The sequence below is a fragment of the Strongylocentrotus purpuratus genome, unplaced genomic scaffold (genome assembly GCF_000002235.5).
Source record: "Strongylocentrotus purpuratus isolate Spur 01 unplaced genomic scaffold, Spur_5.0 spur5_scaffold_20, whole genome shotgun sequence".
In the NCBI taxonomy this organism is placed as follows: domain Eukaryota; kingdom Metazoa; phylum Echinodermata; class Echinoidea; order Camarodonta; family Strongylocentrotidae; genus Strongylocentrotus; species Strongylocentrotus purpuratus.
The window spans coordinates 8,328,687-8,347,798 of NW_022145606.1; the positions used below are offsets into that span (position 1 = coordinate 8,328,687).

The 19,112-nt window shown below is 37.3% G+C and overlaps 1 protein-coding gene across 2 annotated transcripts in view; it reads left to right on the forward strand.

Annotated features, from left to right (window-relative positions):
• Positions 1-19,112, forward strand: part of LOC590728 (TBC1 domain family member 2B) — a 45,342-nt gene that overhangs the window by 7,941 nt on the left and 18,289 nt on the right. For both annotated transcript variants that reach the window (XM_030992697.1, XM_030992696.1), the window contains exons 4-16: positions 40-114; positions 1,602-1,674; positions 2,124-2,198; positions 8,614-8,677; positions 9,185-9,335; positions 9,901-10,011; positions 10,320-10,376; positions 12,406-12,514; positions 13,675-13,802; positions 14,910-15,044; positions 16,286-16,385; positions 16,919-17,095; positions 17,808-17,914. In XM_030992697.1, the coding sequence (XP_030848557.1) occupies positions 40-114; positions 1,602-1,674; positions 2,124-2,198; positions 8,614-8,677; positions 9,185-9,335; positions 9,901-10,011; positions 10,320-10,376; positions 12,406-12,514; positions 13,675-13,802; positions 14,910-15,044; positions 16,286-16,385; positions 16,919-17,095; positions 17,808-17,914 (1,362 nt within the window). The remainder of the gene's footprint in view (positions 1-39; positions 115-1,601; positions 1,675-2,123; positions 2,199-8,613; positions 8,678-9,184; positions 9,336-9,900; positions 10,012-10,319; positions 10,377-12,405; positions 12,515-13,674; positions 13,803-14,909; positions 15,045-16,285; positions 16,386-16,918; positions 17,096-17,807; positions 17,915-19,112) is intronic.

Below are 19,112 nucleotides of genomic sequence, written 5' to 3' on the forward strand. Positions count from 1 at the left end.
TCACATTTCCATTCAAACGGTGATCTCTATTTTTCTCAGATCAATAGATGTTGCCAACTCCTCCCTCACGTTCGATGTTGCCAATCCAGGAGCACACCGGCAATTCCAGATACAGTGAGTTATCCAAATGTTGTTAACCCTTTCGCAAAAATTATTCAAGATTTTGTTGTTTTGCTCAATACATTTTGATTGAGAGCCAGATACACAAGTAGAAAGGCAAACAATTTCTGCACACACTGCAACCATTTTTGTTTTCATAACTATATTTCGTTTGATGCTATGAATTTTGAAAAGTGCAATAAGTTTTTGAATCCTTAAATTGGCACAAATTGAGAGATTATTATTTTTTTTTTTCTTAACTCTCATACTTTTTGTGAGCTACCTTGCCCAGAGGCCTCTAAGGCCTTTTTAGGTGTGCCTCGCAAACCACTTTTATAGTAGAGCGCCATTTTATTTACCCCCGCCCCCCCCCCCCCCCCCCAATATTTATTTTACTAATATTTGTATCTATCATTTTATATTCTTTTATGCAATTTTTGTACTTTCTATACGATTGATATATATGTTATATTTATAGTATATGTTTTATTCATGGTTTGTGAAATAAAGAGAAAATGAAACAAATTGTTAATCTTTGTTGCCAAGCACGGAGCGACAAACTTTCAATGATCAGCACATTTTTGGAAATGAAGGACCTTAACAATCTGAAGGAAGTAGTCAGAAAAAATGATAGGGGAATGATCACATTGCATGTTAAAGACACAGAAGTTTGGCTCTCATGGGGAATTCAACACCATCCAGGTGTTTACCCAACAATAGGTGTTGTCAATCATCAGGGGGGTGTTTCACAAAGATCCTAAGTTGGACTTAGCAATTATGGAGAGCCGTTAGCATCTTAAAAAATATTTTGTAAAAGCTATTTTAAAAGGCATAACATGTTGATTCAAGTCATTCATATTTTCTGTCATCAAGGAGATTTAATATTCATATTGCTTTTTAATATATTTATTTTAAGGCTACAAACGGATCTCCATAATGTTTGAGTTTGACTTAGGATCTTTGTGAAACACCCCCCCCCCCCCCCCCCCCCAGGATGAGCCTTCAGTTTTGTGACCAACAGGCCTTATAAATGCTCCACCAATTACCCCATACAATGTACATGTAAAGGTCATTATCTTACCTATCCCTACATATGGGACTGTATGTTTGCTGAGTGGGAGACTTGTACACTCATTAATGGTATTTCCTCCAAGTCTGGTGTCAGCTAATTATATCCTACTACACATGGGTAATCCCATAAATTAGGGACCAACTTTGTGACATTTTTGGTGTCCCACTTTTAAAGAAACCCTCACATATTTGTGGCTCTGAGTAAAGGCTCAAATAGTGGAGTGAGATTGTAAAGTGATTTTCAATCATAATATTGCATCCCCATACCTAGAATCACTTAATTATCTCACTCCACAATTTAAGCCTTTAGTCAGAGCCACAAATATATGTGGGTTCCTTATTAAAGTGGGACACCAAAAATGTCACCAAGTAGGTCCCTAATTTCTGGAAACTGACGACCCCTCTCCCTTTAATCTGTTCTCTCCACCCAGCACGGAGGGCAGGACGTACATACTTCAATGCAAGGATCAGCATACCATGATGTTCTGGTTGCAGGAGCTACAGGTAAGTACAAAACATGTCGGAACATGGCTTTGCTTTACTTTTCAAATTTTACATATCTCTAGCCTGTATGAGATACAGTCAGACCTGTTTGTAGCGACCGACCATGGGAAAAACAGCAAGTGGTCTTTGTAGACAGGTTCCTTTAGTACATGTTTCAATGAGAAGCCATTTTCAAGGGAAACAAAAAATGTAGTCTTTGTAGACAGGTGGTCACTAAAGCAGGTTTGACTGTATACACAAATTAAATTTGTGTTCATAGATTGTGGATTTAAAAATTAAAGTATCTTGTTTTGTGTCGTGATCAAAATGTATTCAAGAAAAATAAATGACATTATGACTGGACACTTAAATATCCCAAATCTTAAGAAATGTTAATATTAGCATATCACAAAGGATTTAGAGTCTATTGATTTTAATTGATGATTTTATTTGTTTTGTTGACCTGACAGGAGAGAAGGAGAGCTTACAGCAGTCAGAAGACATCACTTTCTAAAGAGCGATCACTGACCAGATATTCAGTACTAGTAAGTCAAACCTTTAGGCCAAATAACACAAATTAAGTGTTTCTCGTCCCTGCCAGCCTCTTTGTTGGTACTATATACTCTTCAGAAGAAAAAAAAGAAAAAAAGGCTGTGATATACATTTTGTTTAAATACCTTCTAAAGTGATACAAATCATGAGTTTTATCATACATTGGATCAGTCTACTCACATAGCACAATTTATAAGAAAAAATAGGCTCGGCCAGCTACAATTACGTGGCAGCCATCTTGGTAAAATATAGCAAAAAATAGCAAAATGATAAATAATAATGCCCTGCCTCCTCCCTTTCATTTTTTGTTATTTGGCCTTTAAGACAACTCAAGGGAGACATGAAAAGTGGTCTATATACATGTAGGCAGGTGGTCTTTATGTACAGGTTGCTACAGTACAGTGAAAACCTTTATTTAAAGACCACTAATGGGAGACAAGAAAAGTTGTAATTATAAGCAGGTGGTCTTCAAGACTCTTTATAGCCTATAATCTAGGCGGAGTGCCGAGCTTTTTTCTTTGCTGCTAGACTAACCTTAAGCAGAACGTCTGATACGGCGAGACTACGAACCGTGAGCCGCGAAGCGGCTTACCGCCTATAATCACTGGTCTAGCTAATCAATATTCATATATATTCAAAATGGCGGATCTATGAATCATTCAACAGCCCTACCAAATAAGGTACACCTATGTTACGTTCGACCAATCAGATATAAGAAACTATGATCATAGAATCCGTGGTCGCGTAGAAAATCACAGCACAAGGGGATTGCTTGGTGTATTGCACTCTTTCCAAAACCAGTAGGTAATGCAACAAAAATATCCCTGCTGGCTTCAATAACGCTACGAATAGCGGATTCCTGCAGTTCTCTGAATTTTCCATTAGGAATGCCTAGTTTGTTGGCCGCATATGATAAACTTTCTCGCAGAAGATCGTCGTCGCATGAACTACCCGCCATCTTGGATGAAGAAAATGACGTAATGTCATGTGATTTATAATATGCATATGCATAGACTCTTCTCCATACGTGTTTCTGATTGGTTGAGTTCATTTCGTATTCATGAGGTTTTTTCGTACGAAAAACTGCCACAGATTCATGGTCGATAATAAAAAAACAACGACTAAAGCTAGACCAGTGATTATAGGCGGTGAGCCGCTTCGCGACTCACGGTTCGTAGTCTCGCCGTATCAGACGTTCTGCTTAGGGTTAGTCTAGCAGCAAAGAAAAAAGCTCGGCACTCCGCCTAGATTATAGGCTAGACTCTTTATAGACAGGTTGTTTTGATACAGTGAAGTTGGTATACACATGTACATGTATATGTTAAGACAGCTCAAGGGAAACAAGAAATGTGGTCTTTATAGACTGATGGTGTTGAACTCTTGGCGTACAGGTTTCTTTAGTACATGTTTCAATGAGAATTCTTTTTCAAGGACATTATAAAGGAAGTGAAAAAACTTTGCTCTGTATAAACTTCAGGTCTGTCAATTCATGTGGTTGATACAGTAGGCTTGACTGTATAATTACTAGTCTAGTTTTTAAGTCCCCCCCCCCCCCCCCCCCCCATGAAAGTTGGTGTTAACGGTAATAAAGGTATCGTTTTTTTCTCTCCTTTTTTCTCTCCTTTTCTTTTTTGTTGCCTTTGTAGGAGTCTGCTTCTCTTACATATTATTATCTTAGTACAAAATTGAAGATCATTGCCAAAGTTCATGAGTTTTTAGCATTTGAAACTAGCAAGCAAACAAACAAAACTATTCACACACAAAAAGGAGGCTCTTAATAGCCTTATCTCAAATCAGAGCCATCATTGTTTTTTCCTGTTTATACATGTAGGTTATAAGTATCGGTGGTTGAAGAGTTAATGTATTTCTGCAGGTGTTGGTTTAAATGTTAACAGGAACTATGTGGTATTGAGACAACTATGCCAACTCTTTCCCTTGCCAATAACAGATCCATTTTTTTATTTTTAAATTTAATAGAACCTTTAAAATCTAATGTCAGAAGTATTAATCAAATGAAATAAGAGAAGCCGGAAATAAGCATTATCTCTCATATCATTGTTTCTTCCTGTTGTTTCCTTGTTATTTGTGGTTCTGCATTTGTATTACAGGGGGGGGGGGGGTGTTTTACAAAGACTAAGATGGACTTTAAGTTGGACTTAACTATGGGAGGCCATTCATACCACTGGCTGCTCTCACCATTCACTGGCATTGGTCTTTCAAGGGACGTCCAAATTAATGGTCACAAATATACAGAATTAACATTTTTTGATAATTCATTATTGAAGGAAAAAATATCATCTAAAGATCATAATGGTGAGAGCAACCGGTGGCATGAATAGCCTGCCATAGTTTAGTCCAACTTAAAGTTGATCTTAGTCTTTGTGAAACACTCCCCAGGGGAAGTTGTTTTGTTGAGTATTGAGGTTACGGTGCCAAGACATGGCCTCGCCGCCGTACAGTGACTCACACTAATGTAACATGATATGTTGATTTTAAAGGGAATACCTGTTGGTCAGACTTCCTGGAAGCTTGTTACTGTAACTGAGGCCTAAACACAGGCTCTGCTCATGGGGGTATTCCACAAAGATCCTAAGTCAAACTTAACTCTAAGTTGGATTTGGACATCATGGAGAGCCATTTGTAGCTTTAAATTAAAATATATTCCAAAGCAGAAATTCTAATATTTTTGACTTTTCATTATATCCACATCAAGAACATGAAATCTCCTAGATAATAGAAAATATGAATGATTTGAATCAACATTGTATGCCTTTTAAAATAACTTTTACCAAATATTTTCAAAGATGCTAACGGCTTTTCATAATTGTTAAGTCCAACTTAGAGTTACGGTAAGTTCGACTAAGGATCTTTGTGAAACACCCACCTGGACTTTAAAAATTGTGGTAAAGTGATAAATTAGAGTGTATACATGTATTTGCAGACTAGCGTAGGGGGATTGATGCAAAAAAAACAAGACTATCAAAAAAAAATTATTGTGACCTTATAAATGGAATAATAGCAGTGGGGTATCAATGCAAAAGAACAGAAGAGACTTACAAACAATTTGTATCATCTACATGTACTAATATGGAATAAAACTCAGGATCTGCTCTCAGTTTTTTAGAAATTTTGGTAAAGTTTCAGATTAGAGAGTGTGCCTGCAGGTGTTTCAATGCAAATGGAAAGAAACAACAACTGGGGGTGTTTCACAAAGATCCTAAGTAGAACTTAACACTAAGTTGGACTTAAAAATTATGGACAGCTATTGGAGCCTTAAAATGAAATATATTCAAAAGCAAAAATTCAAGTATTTTAGACTTGTTATGAATTCCACATCCAGAACATGAAGTCTCCTTGATGATAAAAAATATGAATGATTTGAATCAACATTTTATGCCTTTTAAAATAACTTTTACAAAATATGTTCAAAGATGCTAATGGCTTTCCATAATTTTTAAGTCCAACTTAAAGATAAGTTTAACTTCGGATCTTTGTGAAACACCCCCCTGGTTAAAGTTTCTTTTACATGTACATATCGCTTTGTGTAAAAAAAGAAATATTGAAAAAATCATACTTGCACAATGCTAAAAAATAACACCTACAAATCTTGGAATTCCTCCAATTGATTTATAGATTGACATGCAGTGCCAATTTGATTTGTACTAAGTAGATTCAAGAGGTAGTGAGATCTTTGATAAAAGCAGTTTTGGTTTCTGTTCAATTATGTGATTAAAATACTTTCACGGACATGTGATCAAGCTATAACTCTGGTTAGGGTCTGGGGAATGTATGTTTATATGTGGGCAATGATTGTTTCCAGGGGTGTGTTTCACAAAGACTAAGATCCACTTAAAGTGACTCTGTAACATTGTTGAAGGTTGATGACAAAAATGTGTAATTTATGGATGAATAGTTACTTAATTCCTTCTATTGTACTAACCCTCTTAACATGCAAAAGATCCTGACAAAATTCTCAAACCACAAAGATATCTATGGCTTTCTTTGAAGGAGTCACTGTGCGACACCTTCTAACAGTAAATTCTCCCAACCATTCTTGAATTTTCCCAACCCTTTTCCCATGAAAATAAGATACTAAATTACCAGTCTCTTTTTTATGTAAAAGATTATATCATGCTTTGTGTGGTTTTGAATAAAATGAACTGAACTGAATAAGACAGGCTTTTAAATACCGGTATCTGACTGGAATGGTTTATAGAGCCAATTAATTGCTTTGTGACGATTTACACTCACCTATAATATAATTAAATTAGATCAGTTTTCCCCAATTTTCATCATTTATAAAGGTCTGTTTTTACTCAAACTTTCAGATTATCTTCAATTGTACCTCTTGGCAGTGAAGTCACTACCTAAGCACCATTTTCTCTCATCTGAACAATGTTACAAAATCCCTTTAAGTTGGACTTGAACACTGGCAGTTCATTCATGCCACTCACCATTGGTCTCTCAAGGGACGCCATGAATCTACAGAGTTCATATATTGTAATACTTTATTATTATTATAAGGAAAAAACATTATCTATAAAAGATCATAATTTCTAAGGGTTTTTTCCTCTAATTTTACATCTGTTCAAGACTTTTTAAGGGCATAAATCCCCTGCCATTGTTCAAGTCCAACTTAAGTGGATCTTAGTCTTTGTGAAACACCCCCATCAAATTGTTAGGGCTCCCATTACAATACTTTAGAGGAGCTTAAATATAAACATTCAATTCCGTTTGACAGTTTTATGTCAAGACTCTTTTAGTTTTGATACTTGTGGAACTCAAGATGTTGATAATTATTTTTTTTATTGTTAGGCGAAGTACCAGTACCCAGCTTTCATTTCCTGTACAAGAGTTTCCTGTATGATATCGATTCTAGTTCAGAAAGCTATTGTTTTGGGAAGAGTAGCCAGCACAGTATACTCCAGAATCTAACAAAAGAATTCAAAGGACGAGAATTGATTTCAAAGCATTGATTCGAAACCAAATATCTATATTCATGAGAAAGAAAAGCTTTCAAGTTTATTGCTACCTCGTCTATAATGACAGCAATGTACACTTTCTAATTAATTATCGAACTGTTGTTATCTCTACTGGTAATTATTTTTTTATTTGTTATGAGTACTAGAGATTAAGTCGGTGACTACCGATAATCAAGTCCATCATTTACGTGCAGTTGTCCAAAAGAAGGCATAGATGGCTTTAAGCAGTATTTGCCAAGCTACACCCCCTTTAAGAAATGTTACAGAATTGTAACATATGATATAAAGCCGTCAGTGGAACTAGAAATACATGTAGCACGTGTGCTCGTCAAACAAGGGCCCCATTTCACAAAACTTGTCATCAGTGACAAATGACATATTTTGTTAAAAGCTAGTGAAAATCCCTGCTTCTGATTGGTTATCAGCAGATTTGTCACTGTTTTGGGTAATTTGTCATTGAAAAAAGGCTTTGTGAAACAGGTCCCAGGTCCCTCTGTATTATAAGAAAAAGAGAATGTTCACCACCACTCCCCTCCCCCCCCCCCCTTCCCCTCCCCCTCCCCCTCCCCCTCCCCATACTAGTACCTACCTGGCTGCCACCATCATAGTTGGTGATTTGCGACCATATCAGCACACCTTCTGATCACTTCCTTCGTCTTCTGTCTATTCTGTGCTAATTTATTGGTTTCCTGTGTTTGTGAGGCCGGTCTATTCCTTGATGTTGTCTTAACACTGCTTTCTGTGTCTGCCTCTTCTTCTCTCTCCTTCTCTTTCATTCTCTCTCCTTCTCTCTCCTCTCCCTCCTTCTCTCTCCTCTCTCATTTTCTCTCCTTCTCTCTCATTTTCTCTCCTTCTCTCTCCTTCTCTCCTTCTCTTCCTTTGCTTGCTTCTCTTTCCTTCTCTTTCCTTATCTTTCCTTCTCTTTCCTTCTCTTTCCTTCTCTCTCCATCTCTCTCCATCTCTTTCCTTCTCTTTCCTTCTCTCTCCATCTCTTTCCTTCTCTTTTCTTTCCTTTTCTTTCCTTTTCTTTCCTTTTCTTTCCTTTTCTTTCCTTTTCTTTCCTTTTCTTTCCTTTCCTTCTCTTCTTTCCTTTTCTTTCCTTTCCTTCTCTTCTTTCCTTTCCTTTTCTTTCCTTTCCTTCTCTTCTCTCTCCTTCTCTTCCTTCTCTTTCCTTCTCTTTCCTTTCCCTTCTCTTTCCTTATCTCTCCTCTTTCCTTCTCTTTCCTTTCATTTGACTTTCAATTATCTGTGCTGCTAGGGGACTCCCACCCCCCTTAGGATGTGTCCATACCCAGCTTTGAATTAAACAAAACATTAAAATGCAAATTATGGTCTAAATCTGTACATGTGTGTATAAATGTACATGTGGATGCTGTGATTGAGATATACTTGTCATAATTACTCATTGTTTTTATTGTCCCCATAGCAACCATCGTCTGGTCTTCTCAGTACTCAAAGAATGAAGGAAAAGATGAACAGCTCTTGCTCAGGTCAGTGACTCTGCACAGACATATTTTTGCCCCCGCTACAAAGTACGCTCTCTTCATATTGTTTTTAATCACACATGCATGAAATATGCATCATATGAGTTGCATCAAATGAACAAGGAGGATCTAAGCTTTACAGATATGTGTCATTTATTAATTATGATTATGATTAAGTTATGATAAAACATTGATAAATCTGGGTTTTGTTCTTTCTTGGACGCACTGTATATGTTTGTGTACATATACATGTAAGTGTTTGAAACAGTTGAGAAAAATGAATTGTTCGAAGGAAGAAAAGTGTCTGCAAGTTTTATTAAAAAGAAACTCGACCAAGCTGCCGTGTGTGTTTACATCAGAGTTATGCCCCCAAAATTGCATTTAACACAAACTTGATCTAAGCATAGAAAATGTTTGCTCTATCCCCGTACATATTCATGACTTTGTACGTGTATAGACACCCAAACTGTAAGTCCATTTAACAGTGAATTTCTACCCCTCCATACTCCACAGAGTCTGATATCCCCCCTGTGATGGCCTATGTGGAACCTCCCAGGCATTCAGTTGGGGAAGCTACGGCCAATACCACTCAGAAAACGGGGATGTTCAACTTATCCCTGACAAGCATTAAATCAGACTTTCGAAATCAGATGTCAAATTTTAGGTAAGAAGAGTTTTTAGTTATACTTGTTTATATATATTATTTTTTGTTTCATGACATAAAGAGTAGTATATTAATGATTCAACAACCTGTTTTATATACTTAACAATTAAATTATTCATACCCCTTGTGATTATTTTTTGTTTTATGTGTGTTTTTTGTAACTCAAAAATGAAAGGTGGACTTGTTGAATAAGTGCCTTTATTGAATACTTTTAGATGTGTATATATATGTCACATTCTCAACAAACATAAATTGGTACAAATCAATTGTTCACACACACACAAAAATCCAACACAATAGGCACCAAGTGATGGAATGATCAGTTTGTGCAAAATGGCTGGTCTTGACTAGCTCAATGAGAACACTCTTAAAATCAGCATAGATAAAGCTTGCACTGAAAACAGTTCACTAGTTTTAAAGCCTTTAGTATATCTATCCATTGATAAATACAATGTGGCACAGGGAGATTATTAGTGGGGTACATGAAGAGTGATATAAAAAAGAAAGAAACCCAAGTGATAACAATGCATTGCTGTCCTAAAATGTACATGTATCTTTTATACAGCATGAAATGGAAGTTGCAATCGCCCAACAGCGAGACACCGCCCGATGACTTCAACGGTGAAGGTATGCAGACAGATGCAGCAAAACAAGCTGAACAGATCAAACAGAAAAGGTAATCATCACAAAAGACAAGGTTGCCGTTTTATAAAGAGTTAATATTAATTGATATTGATGTCAATCGCAAGTATGTATATAAGATATAGGAGACTGCAACTTTATGAAACAGGTTCCTGATTGCCACCCATTTCTTTTACCTGCTATGAATAAGGGCATCTCTCTGAATAAGAATTCATCATTTTAAAATCTTTTTAGTGACTCTTTTTCTTTCTCATAAATGGGGTAAATCATAGATATTATTCCTGCTGCTGTTCACTGTAGACTTTTTTTCTTTTTTTCTTCTTCTCTTCATATTTTATGCAGTTTTGAGAAGAAGGATGTAGTGGGACACATCGGAGGAGCAAAGTCAGCATTTAAAAAGTAAGTCTTGATCTATTAAAATATTGTTCTAGATTTGTTTAGTTATTTATCAGTCAGTTTCCTCCTCTTGTTTTAAAAATAAAAGAGAAAAACAGAAATGCCAGTGCCATTCTAGATTTGAAAAAAATGGAAAAGACAAAAATAAAAGTGAATCTCCAACAGGCAATGATTTTAAAGATAATTCTGAATAATGGCAGGAATTAATTTTTCCGTCGTGGCTCCATAGGACGTTTCTTTTAGTAGATCTGGGGAGTGTTTCACAAAGACTAAGAATGACTTTAAGTTGGACTTAACTATGGCAGGCCGTTCATGCCACTTTTTGCTCTCACCATTATGATCTTTAGATGATATTTTTCCCTTCAATAATGAATTATCAAAAAATGTAAATTCTGTAGATTTGTGACCATGATTTGTACCTTCGGAGACCAATGCAAGTAAATGGTGAGAGCAAACTTTGACATGAACGGCCTGCCATAGTTAAGTCCAACTTAAAGTCGATCTCAGTCTTTGTGAAACACCCCCCTGATGATATAAAAGAAGTTGGTGTGCCATTTCAGTGTCTGTAAGAGGAGAAACAGCTCTCTTAAAACCTGAAATTGAAAGCTTTGAAAATCAGAAGTTTTATGCCTAAAAACTAGCTATCAACTTAATGACATCTTGAAATGGTGTATGCATATAATATTCACAATGAAAAGGAAAGCTCTTGTGTGAAATTAGACCATGTTGTATATAACCTCTCTTTCAGAAAGCTAAGCACTGGTAATAGCTCTACTTTTGGGACACCATCCTCCGTACCATCTAAACACCCTATGTTGTATATAATTTCTCTCTTAGAAAGCTAAGTACTGGAAATAGCTCTGCTTTTGGGACTCCAGCCTCCGTACCATCTAAACACCCCATGTTGTATATAATTTCTCTCTTAGAAAGCAAAGCACTGGTAATAGCTCTGCTTTTGGGACTCCAGCCTCCGTACCATCTAAACCCCCCCCCCCCATGTTGTATATAATTTCTCTCTTTTAGAAAGCTAAGTACTGGTAATAGCTCTGCTTTTGGGACGCCAGCCTCCGTACCATCTAAACACACCCATATTGGTGATACATGTAGCTCTGCTTTTGGGACACCAGCCTCCGTACCATCTAAACCCCCATGTTGTATATAATCTCTCTTTTAGAAAGCTAAGTACTGGAAATAGCTCTGCTTTTGGGACTCCAGCCTCCGTACCATCTAAACACACCCATGTTGTATATAATCTCTCTTTTAGAAAGCTAAGTACTGGTAATAGCTCTGCTTTTGGGACTCCAGCCTCCGTACCATCTAAACCCCCCATGTTGTATATAATCTCTCTTTTAGAAAGCTAAGTACTGGAAATAGCTCTGCTTTTGGGACTCCAGCCTCCGTACCATCTAAACACCCCATGTTGTATATAATTTCTCTCTTAGAAAGCAAAGCACTGGTAATAGCTCTGCTTTTGGGACTCCAGCCTCCGTACCATCTAAACCCCCCCCCCCCCCCCATGTTGTATATAATTTCTCTCTTTTAGAAAGCTAAGTACTGGTAATAGCTCTGCTTTTGGGACGCCAGCCTCCGTACCATCTAAACACACCCATATTGGTGATACATGTAGCTCTGCTTTTGGGACACCAGCCTCCGTACCATCTAAACACACCCATATTGGTGATACATGTAGCTCTGCTTTTGGGACACCAGCCTCCGTACCATCTAAACCCCCATGTTGTATATAATCTCTCTTTTAGAAAGCTAAGCACTGGTAATAGCTCTGCTTTTGGGACACCATCCTCCGTACCATCTAAACACCCCATGTTGTATATAATTTCTCTCTTAGAAAGCAAAGCACTGGTAATAGCTCTGTTGGGACACCAGCCTCCGTACCATCTAACCCCCCCCCCCCCCCATGTTGTATATAATTTCTCTCTTTTAGAAAGCTAAGTACTGGTAATAGCTCTGCTTTTGGGACTCCAGCCTCCGTACCATCTAAACACACCCATGTTGTATATAATCTCTCTCTTAGAAAGCTAAGTACTGGTAATAGCTCTGCTTTTGGGAATCCAGCCTCACCACCATCTAAACCTGCCAGTACAACCTGGTTTGAGGACTATGACTGCAAAAACTGCCAGCAGGTTTGTAGATTTCTTTATTCAATTACTCTTTTTTTAATTCTGTCTTTGTTTGTTCATTTAATTTTGAAAATAAATATTATTCTATTTTTTAATGACATGTACAGGTGTACATGTATAATCATTAGAGTATACTCCAGATTCAAGATTCAAATAAGGTTTTATTCACGACTTGTCAAAAAATCCAAAGACTAAAAATGCAAGTTTACATCAAACATACAATCATATGACAAAAATCAAAAAAACATTAAAAAAACTCATATTTATGTATTTAAAGAAAACATAGCAAATGGGAGAAGAAAAAATAAAATATTTATATATATTAAATTTAATATATGTTTCCTTCTAAACATCAAATCAGTATTAAAAAAACATAAAAAATTACACAATATCAAATATTGTTAGCAAAATTGTGTAAATGTTTAAAGTCTAAAATTTTTGAACTTATCAAAATGATATTAAATTCACTCAATATTGCTGAAAGCCACACATGCCGACAGAGTGAAAGGCATTAGTCTACATCCGTAGTCCCCCTCGGAGAGGACTAAAATCCATCAGTCCCCCGGTTGCTTACAAGCATACGCGCTTTCTTTAATAGCAGTCAGATCAGTTAAATCAAACCATCAAACCGAACCATCATAAGAATGATCAGAGATTATGTGTCACCTTTACAACTACTTCACCTTATTCCCTTCTTGAAATCCATTTTTATCATGGGCAACTTTTGATTGAAAGGCATTAATTTTTTGGTTTGTTTGTTTATTGTTTTGTTTTGTTTTTACCAGCTAATAAAGTATGTGTATGCTTGTAAGGAAGCAACCAGGGGACCAACAGCTTTGAGCCTTCTCCAAGGGACTTGGTAATGAGGATTAATGCCTAACCTAAGGGTACTAGGGCATCGACTTGGTTTCGAACCCGGGACCTTCTGGTTACAAGACCGCGCCTCCTTTTTGTTTTATCTTTCTTTCTCTCTTCTACCTTTTTAGCTTGTAGCTGAGGTCAAACAACTGAGTGAGGAGCTGTGTCTTGTGAGAAAAGAGTTACACGCTTTGACTTGGTTTTAAACTCGATACCTCCCGGTTACAAGACCACTGCTCTGCCACCAGGCCATTGCACCTTTTATATATGTTTTATTTCCTTCTGTTTCTCTACTACTTTTTTAGCTCGTAGCTGAGGTCAAACAACTGAGTGAGGAGCTGTGTCTCGTGAGAAAAGAGTTGAACGAGAGTAAAGAATTGATAGACCTCCTTCATAAGCAACTCACTGCCTCTCAAATGCAGTCCACCAGCAAGTGAGTAGTTTCCCTAACCAGGGGGGGGGGGGGGGGGGGGGGGGGGTGTTTCACAAAGATTTTAAGTCGAACTTAAATCTAAGTTGGACTTAAATATTATGGAGAGCCATACATGTATGTAGCCTTATTATGACGTATAATCAACAGCAAAAATTCAGGTATTTTAGACTTGTCATAAATTCCACATTAAAATCATGAAATCTCCAATGATAATAGAAAATATGAATGATTTGAATCAACATTTTATGCCTATTAAACTAAGTTTTACAAAATATTTTCCAAGATGCTAACGGCTTTCCATAATTGTTCAGTCCAACTTAGAGATAAGTTCAACAAGTTCATCTTTGTGAAACACTCCCCAGCAGGCCCTTTCCCCCTTGATGATAATGATAATAATAATCATTACAATAATTGGATTTATAAAGTGCCTTTTCCAGGGGATACAAGGTGCTGTCCCTTAGTCTGTCAACAACTTAAAGCCCCACTGCACTACTTAAAGCTATGTGCGCCCTCTATATAGCAAACCATGTCTCATCGGTGACCATTGGTCCCCCATGGTCCCCTTTTTCTTATGTTAATTGAGAGCTGATTTGATGAAATAACTACCTGTCAGTGACCATGCAGGGAGGTCTAATCCCTCCTAGCCAAGGTGCTAGAAGTGCCTCCTAGTGCAGAGGGGCTTAAGAATAATGTTTTCAGATAAGATTGATTACATGTGTTATGGGTTGAATACCCAAATGTGGTCAAATTCTCCATGAGAATCCACGCTCATAAGTCTGAAAGGCAGGTGGTGGTTAGTGTTCATGTGCAGAAGGCCATAATTCGCTGATACCAGAATTGGTGGAAATACCATTGATGGGTGTACAAGTCTGCACACAGCAAAACCTGTAGTCCCATCTAGAGTCTTCTGGTGAGAAAATGACTTTTTCATATGGAGCAATTTGTTGAAAATAAAGAGCAGTACATGAGGCCTGTTGGTCATTAAACTGAAGGCTAATCCCAGTCATCGACCATTGGGTAATCACCAGAACGGTGTCAAATTCTCCATGAGAGCCAACATCTACGTATCTTTAAGAATTCTCTCTCTTTCCCTGCTTCTCTGTGCAGTCGTGAGTTTTCATTGTGCCAGACGGACCAGGAGAAGCTTCACGTCGTCCAGAGGAAAGACAAACAACTGATTCAGCTAGAACAACTCCTGCAGGAGATCAGGCAGGATAGAGACAGTTTCAAGATCCAACTTGGGTAAGTACTTCTGAAACATAGAGGTGTTGTGGTCAAGTGGGTAAGTCACCTGACTGCAGATCACAAGGTACAGGGTTCTAGTCCCGCCACAGCACTAATGTCCTTTGGCAAGACGTTAATCTATGTTTGCCACTCTCCACCTAGGTGTTAAATGGGTACCCGGTAGGATGCAAAAGTTAATGTGGTTGGATGAGTAAGTGTGCGCCTGTAAAATGGCGACTGGCGGGAATGCTCCCCAGGGAGTGGAGAATGTGCATACCTTGTGTGTGGGTAAGCCTGAATCCAATGACCGGGGTAATAATATATCTGTAAAGCACTTAAACATATCGTTATTTCGATGTAGTGGGCGCTATATAAAGGCAGAACGTTACTATTATTAACATGTTTGACAAAGAAACCTAACTCACTCACCTCACGATTCTGAATCGTTGTAATGTTTGTGACCTGTGTTTTCTTTTCTTTTCTTTTTTATCTATTCTTATTATCAGTTTCATCATAAACTGCCGTTTATAGACATACATACCAAATGACCTCCAAATATACACAGATCTTATACGCATGGAGACATCCCCACCTAGGGCATTTTAGAATGATCACTGCCAAAGTCATGGTGGTGCTTCATGAATGATTTTTGTTTGCCCTTGCGAGAAAAATGCTTCCACCTGTGTATCAGAGAATAGGTCGTCGGTGAATAAAAGAATAATGATTGAGTAACCTTCATGAGAACGAATCCAGGATTCATCTCGATGTGTCTAAATATTTAGTACAATTGACCTTTATCTGCCTATGCTGAAAATTTATTTGTTTCAATATCACTTTATTTGCAATGAAGTAATAGTCCATACACTTGTAAAGATACTACATAGAACGAAAAAAAGACAAAAGAGAAAAAGCCCATGCAGGGCTAATACTTCCTGTTAATCATAATGGAATATGTGATACATAATGTGCACAAAGATAAATGGACACATTTCACATTGCGTCTGTTTTGGGGTAACAGGGGGGTTAATACCTTGTCAAAGTAATATGGATAAATGCCACTGGCTCCTAACAGATGTTGCTTCATAAATGCAAAATGGATAATCAGGTAGAATTAAGGAACAGGTAGTGACTGATGTGTCAGTATTAACATCAAAATGGTTTATTGCAACTTATTGCAGTGAGTAATGGGCTATTTTTACAAAATCTCTAGTTGCTAATGGGTTAACCCAATCTTTATTATTGTCCTGTATCTACTATAGCTCTTGCAAAAAGGAGGTGCGCGACCTGAGAGAGCAGATCAACATGTTCACTGATCTCATACAGGCTAAAGATCAAGTCGTCATGTCACTGACAATGAGGGTGAGAAACGGCGTCAGATGTGACGCGGTAAACCGCAACCACGGTTGTATTACGTTTAGATACACAAGTCACAGCTGCCAACCATTCCTATTTTGGCAGAATTATTCCTGTTTTGTGGTCTACAAGTTATTGTTTTGAGCCTTAGATTCCTTTTCTTCTGAAAACTTCAGTGTAAAGAGTAAACGTGATAGACTTTGTTCCTAATTTTGTCTGGAGAGATTCCCAATATTTGCTGTGAAAGGTTGGCAGGGATGAATGGATAAATGGCAACCGGGCGCAACAAAAGACCTGCGGGTATTTTCATGAGCTCTGTGTTATAAGATACAGAAATGTGAAACATATTACACTTTAGTTCTTGATTTAGTGAGACTACAGTGTACTCCCAAGTTAGCTTTAATTTTATCTTAATTTATTTTTTATTTTTATTTTTGAAATGATTATTTTGAAAAAATTGGTTGGAAACTAATATGTGGCACCCCAAACTTACGGAGAAAAACATGATTTTTTTGTTTCTGATTTTTTTTTGACTAAAGGTCAGCGAACTTGAGAGGAACGAACCATTAGTTGTAAAGACTGACCCACCTCTGGAATTAAGTCAAGAAATTGAGGGTAATGTCAACCTAGCTGGAAACACCCCTGCTGAAGTAGTGGAGCATGCTCTCCTCAACACACAGTCCTATGTAGACCCTATGGAATATGAGACTTTGAAGGTAAGAACAAGTCATCTTCATGGGAGGGTTGCTTACAGTAGGTATATGACCAGTTGTATAACACAAGCTCTGGACGCTATTGCTCTTTGGTCAATATCCTTCACTTCCGCAAGTAAAGAGCTTTAAACTAATCAGCTATATATATACAACATCATTCACACACAGAAAATTTTGATGCGTTCGTTTCGAGGTTCACAGCTCTTAAATGCGGAGTAGGGCCATTGTACATTATGTGTTTACTATCAGACAGATTGGCGTGCGCTAATTGGCGCTCGGTCTTTAGATACGGACATCATATAACCGATGGGTGGCTCACGTAAATTAAGCACCCAATCGATGGCGCGCTCACGTGTACAAAGCACTATAACGGTAGCGTGCATGCAGCCTCATGGCAGGATATGAGTTAACTGTATAAATGGCATGCGATTGTTTTAATAAACATCATTATTGAATTTTCTTTGGCTTTTTAGCCATACCGGTATTTATGGTACTCTGACTTGTGCTTTAGCAATTTAAAAAAAAAATGGGGTTGGAGTAAATTATTTATGGTTAATGTTAGGGTTGCAATTGGGTTTTATATCAAGGGTTACAATAAGGTATTACCCTTGATTCAGAGTTGAAGATAAGAGCTTTAAACTAATAAGCTTTAAGGAATTTTTCCCCTGTGTGAACGCATGGATGATTGATTGATGGTCTTGCTCTTCTCTTTCAGGACTCAGCGACAGCGTTTGAGATTCAGAATAAGTTCCTGAATAAAGAGATCTTAGAGCTGAACCAACTAAGATGTGATGCTATCACCAGAGAGAAATTACTCCTAGAGTAAGTTATTTAAAGCCACACTGTCCTACTTGTAGCTACTTGCTCCCTCTATATAGAAAACTTCCCCAATCGGTGCCTGTTGGTCCCCCATGATCCTCTTTTTCTCATGTTAATTGAGAGCTGAGTTAATGAGATAGCCACCTGTCAGTGACCTCGCTGTGTGGTCTCATCCCTTCTGGCCCAGTAGTATTGACGGTCTTTTAATAAATAAAATATCCTTCACCGAAACAAACATAGAAAGTAAGTTTCTAATCCGAGGTATGCCATTTGGTGCACATTTACCATTCTAATCTACCCCCTCAATGACAATAAAAGGAATATTGTTTAAAAAAAGGTATATTCCACTTCATAATAACAACAATACTGATTCTTTACTCGCACGAAAACCAGAAGTGCCATAGCACTTTAATACAAAAGCACAGAATGAAAAATAGAATAAAAAGATAAGTAACTATCTAATCCGAGGTATGACATTTGGTGCACATTTACCATTCTAATCTACCCCCTCAATGACAATAAAAGGAATATTCTTTTGAAAAAGGTATATTTCACTTTATAATAACAAAAATATTTGATGCCATCACCAGAGAGAAGCTACTCCTACAGTAATTGTGTTTCAGAATCAAACCTTCATAGGTTACAATCCTTAATCACTGTATCCCAAGATATAAGTTACACCTAACAAAAGTTTGTTTTGGAATATATTTGTCTCATTCAATAAATACTCAATTTTATTGATAGTATTTGTATAAAACTTTTCCAGATATGTAACGATGTACCTTAACCCTATGTAGCATCCCCCCTCTACATTTTTCGCTATAATTGTTTAATGCAAAAGATTCTTGCACTGATATTTTAAGAATTTTTCCTACCGAGTCTTGCACATCTTTTAATACAAATTTTTAAAAATCAGACCCACCGTTACAAAGTTACGTAACCTTTTGTCTTTGCATGTCAGCCCCCCAAATCGCTAATTTTTGTGGTTTGTGTACAAAATATATGGAATTTGGATTTTTCCAAAAAAGGGATAAAACATTGGTTATTTGATCATGTTGATAGTTCAGGTGTTTGTTTTGGGGGTCAAAATAGAAGCCTTAGAACCTTGCAGTACACACAAAATAGATGATCAACTTTTTCTGTTCAATTCAACAATGCAATGCAATGTTTCTTTCACAATCCAATTGCATGACCAGAACTA